This window comes from Geosmithia morbida (assembly GCF_012550715.1).
Source record: "Geosmithia morbida isolate 1262 chromosome Unknown scaffold_49, whole genome shotgun sequence".
Lineage (NCBI taxonomy): Eukaryota > Fungi > Ascomycota > Sordariomycetes > Hypocreales > Bionectriaceae > Geosmithia > Geosmithia morbida.
Window position 1 is genome coordinate 1 of NW_023336235.1, and position 3,643 is coordinate 3,643.

General features: G+C 66.2%; 1 protein-coding gene across 1 annotated transcript; it reads left to right on the forward strand.

Annotated features, from left to right (window-relative positions):
* Positions 1-78: 78 nt before the first annotated feature.
* GMORB2_6009 (T-complex protein 11) lies at positions 79-3,594 on the forward strand (the record flags this gene model as incomplete). The annotated part of the gene is made up of 4 exons (XM_035467979.1): positions 79-1,185; positions 1,234-1,792; positions 1,919-2,478; positions 2,578-3,594. 4 exons carry the CDS (start codon positions 79-81, stop codon positions 3,592-3,594), a joined length of 3,243 nt encoding a protein of 1,080 aa, XP_035317881.1.
* Between the last annotated feature and the right edge of the window lie 49 nt (positions 3,595-3,643).

The window sequence follows — 3,643 nt, forward strand, 5'->3', positions numbered from 1 at the left end:
CCCGCACACACACACACACACATACGCACACACACGCACCCACGCACACGTACACACACACACACACACACACATAACATGCGTCGCCATTCTCTCGACTTGGCTGAGCCGTGCAGCCCCGTCCCTAGCGACACGAGCATGATGGACGACAACGTCCAGCAGCATGACAAGATCGAACACGACGACATCCACCGAGAGGATGTCGACCTCACACTCCCCCCCAGCGACGACGACATCGCCATCTGGGATCACGACAGCGCCGCCATAATGTACACGCCCCCGCCACGCATAGCCGCTCGATTCTACCGGCCCTCGCAGGCTCGACGCAAGGGGTCTGCTGCGTCGTCGCGCCGCAACTCCATGTCCTCTGCACACTCTCGATGCTCATCGTCCCTCCAGCAGCAGCAGTCCGGTGCCGGCGGCGACCAGAGCAAACACGTCGCGCAGCACCTACGGCGAGCCTCCTTCCTCGAGGACCGCCGCGCCCGACTTGCCGACCGTGCCGCCCATGCCGAAAAGGTCCGCCTCAGGGCCGCCGTGGCCAAGGCTGCCACGCGCGACGCCTCGGTCTCCCACGACCGCGCGGTCGCCGCCCAGCTGGCCAGGGAGCGTAACCTCGCCGAGATCGTGGCCAGCTGCGCCGAGGAGGTCAAGAAGGCCAAGCTCGTGGCCGAGTCCGTCAGGGAGAAGCGCGAGCAGGGCATCGCCAAGATGAGGCTACAGATGGAGGAGCGCATGGCCGAGGCCGAGAGGCGTCGTCGAGACGAGCTGCGCAGGAGGAACAACAGCAGCAACCGGCCAAGAGGCCACAGCCACAGCACCAGCAACGGTCAGAACACCGCCACGTCCTCTCCCGGCCGCAAATCCCCTTCCCCCTCTCCCGGAGCCGAGGCTTCCGCTCAGGTGCAGGACGATGAGGACGAGGGGAAGGAGGAGGCGCGTCCCCCGATGACTCCGGAGGCTGCCGCTTCGAGGATCGCTGACTGGTGGCTCGCGTGTTCCCGGAAGAAGGCGATGCGGGACTTCAACAACCTCGGCCTGTCGGTCGACGGTATCCGTGACACGTCCTTCGACACGGTCACGGAGCTGCTCGCCCAGGAGAAGGTGCTGGTGGCCACGGCCCGTCTGCTCCGCACCTGCGGCCTGCAGGAGGGAGCACCGGGGTCCGTGGGCGAGATGTCGGCCGTACGCACCTTTCTGAGCGCCTTCCTCATCCTCGGTCACCCGAACCAGGTGCTGGCCAACAAGACGGACGAAGACAGCGGCGGCGGGGAAGTCCTGAGCATGGCGCACCGCCTGCCCGCGGCGGACCTGGACAACCCGCAGCTGCAGGACCTGGTAGGCAAGGCCAAAGACCTCCTCATCACGTTTGAGAACATCCTCGCCCGCCTGACCTGGGCAAACCGGTACACGGTGCCGCCGGCCATCTGCAAGACGCTGCCAGAGGCCTACGCCGTCTTCCACAACGCCTTCATCGCCTGGAAGTCGCGCGACTCCAACGCGCTCATCGAGGTGATGCTCATGCAGTTCGTCGAGCTCGACGCCATCTTCCAGACGGTGCGAGACTCGACCGACGACGCCGCCTCGGCCCTGTACCGCCAGAGCATCCAGGACAGCCAGCTCATGCTGATCGTGCGCATCAAGAAGCTCGCCGGCCAGGACAAGGGCAAGAAGATGATCTTCGACGCCGTCAGCGAGGCGCGCAGGTCGCGCCGCACAAAGAAGCGCACCGGCGACACGAAGCCGCGTGTTGCCGAGACCACCCCCAGCGAAGCCTCTGCCGCGGCCAGCAGTCTCGTCTCCCCGCCGGACTCGCACGGCACCACTACGGCCGCCAACGGCAGCAGCAGCAGCAGCAGCAGCAGCAGCAGAGACAACAGCAACAGAGACAGCAGCGGCAGCAGCGGCAACAGCAAAGATCACGGCACCGGTGGTAGCGGCAGCAGCAACGGTCCCCTCCTCACACCTCCGGCCACGCCTGCTTCCGGAAGCCGACAGCCGCAGCCGCAGCCGCAGCAGCCTCAGCAGCAGCAGCGCAAGCCTGTCACCGTCAGGTCCGGCTTCAACGGTCTCCTCCCGGACAACCGCATCGTGGTGCACGAGCTCGCTCTCAACAAGGAGTACCAGATCCCGGCGGAGGAGTACCAGGAGCTTCAGGCGGCCATGTCGCGGCCCTTGTTCGAGCGGATGCGCGCCAACATGGGCAGCAGCACGGACAAGACGCACAACGACTTCCGCCTCTTCATGGCCATGGCGGGCGACATCAAGGACAAGCTGCAGCGGCTGCTGAAGCCGGGCAACTCGATGTACAAGCTGATAGACGAGATGCTAGACCCCGAGATGGCGGAGCGGCAGTTCCTCCTGGGCAGCTTCTCGTACGAGAAGTTCTTCACGGCCATGGCGTCGATGCTGCCCAAGCTGTGCGCGCCGTTCCGCGACGAAGAGGTGGCCGACCTGATACGCAACCGTCTGCTGCCGGTTGGGGCCCCGCCATCCTCATCTTCGTCCTCTTCGTCCTCCCCATTCTCCGCCGGCGGCGGCAGCAGCGACGACAGCAACCTGATTGACCGCGTCGAGGCTCTGAGCGGCTTCATAGACGTCATGCTGGGCGACTACGTCAACTACCTCCTCCGCGTGGCGGCTCCGGGCCTCATCGAGTCGGCGCCGCAGTACGAGGCCAAGCGCTTCGCAGACGACTTCGAGAGCGGCAGGGTAGGACTGGCGGCCGCAGAGGCAGCCTGGAGGGCGGCGCGGTCCAAGGTCCTCGCCGAGGCGGCCAGGCGCGACCCGGAGGCCGTCAACCACCCCAAGTCGCGGCCTACGGCGTCCCGCATCTACGCGCAGATGCTGGTCGACGTCTTCACGACGCCGCTCATCGGCGGAGACGGCGGCGGCGGCGGCGGCGGCGACGACGGTGCGCTCGCCGCCGTGCCCGAGATGCTCAGGCTCGACGCGTCGAGGATAACGCACGTGTCGACGTCGCTGCGCAGGATCGTCACGGCCGGCGCCGTGCTGCTGCAGTGCAAGAACCTGCTCAAGAGGGACGTACGATCGCCGTGGAAGATGGAGGCGGCCCGCGTCATGGCCGTGCTGGAGGAGGCCTCCCCTCGTCCGGGACGTTCCTCCTCATCATCCCCACCCCCCCCGTCGGGATCTTCGTCCCCCTCCTCGGGCTGGACGCTGGAAGCGACCGTGGACGGGACAATGTCCGCCTTGGAGGCGGGCCGATCGATGCCGGCCGCTACAAAGGGTCATCTGCGTGCGCTGGTGACAAAGGTCCTGTCCGCGTCGAACGAGTGGTCTGCATCCGCCTCCGCCTCCAGCTCGGCCGAGCCCCGCGAACCAGTCCTGAGACTGCTGCACGCCCGTCTGAGGGGCAACATCCTCTCCCGCCTGGCACCGGCGTCGTCGTCGGCGAGCGAAAAGGTCAAGGCGGCCAACACGGCCGGCGAGAGGTTGGCGTCGCTAGGTCTGTCCGAGTTTGTCGAGCGGGTGAGGCAGATGTCTGACCTGCTCGATCGGGTGGGCACCGTCGATAGGGCTGCTCACGGTCCCTGGTGGGATGCTATCGCTACAAAGGTTGATCAGGAATAGTCCCTTTTCTTCTTCTTTCTCTCTTTTTTCTTCTCTCTCCCCCCCCCCC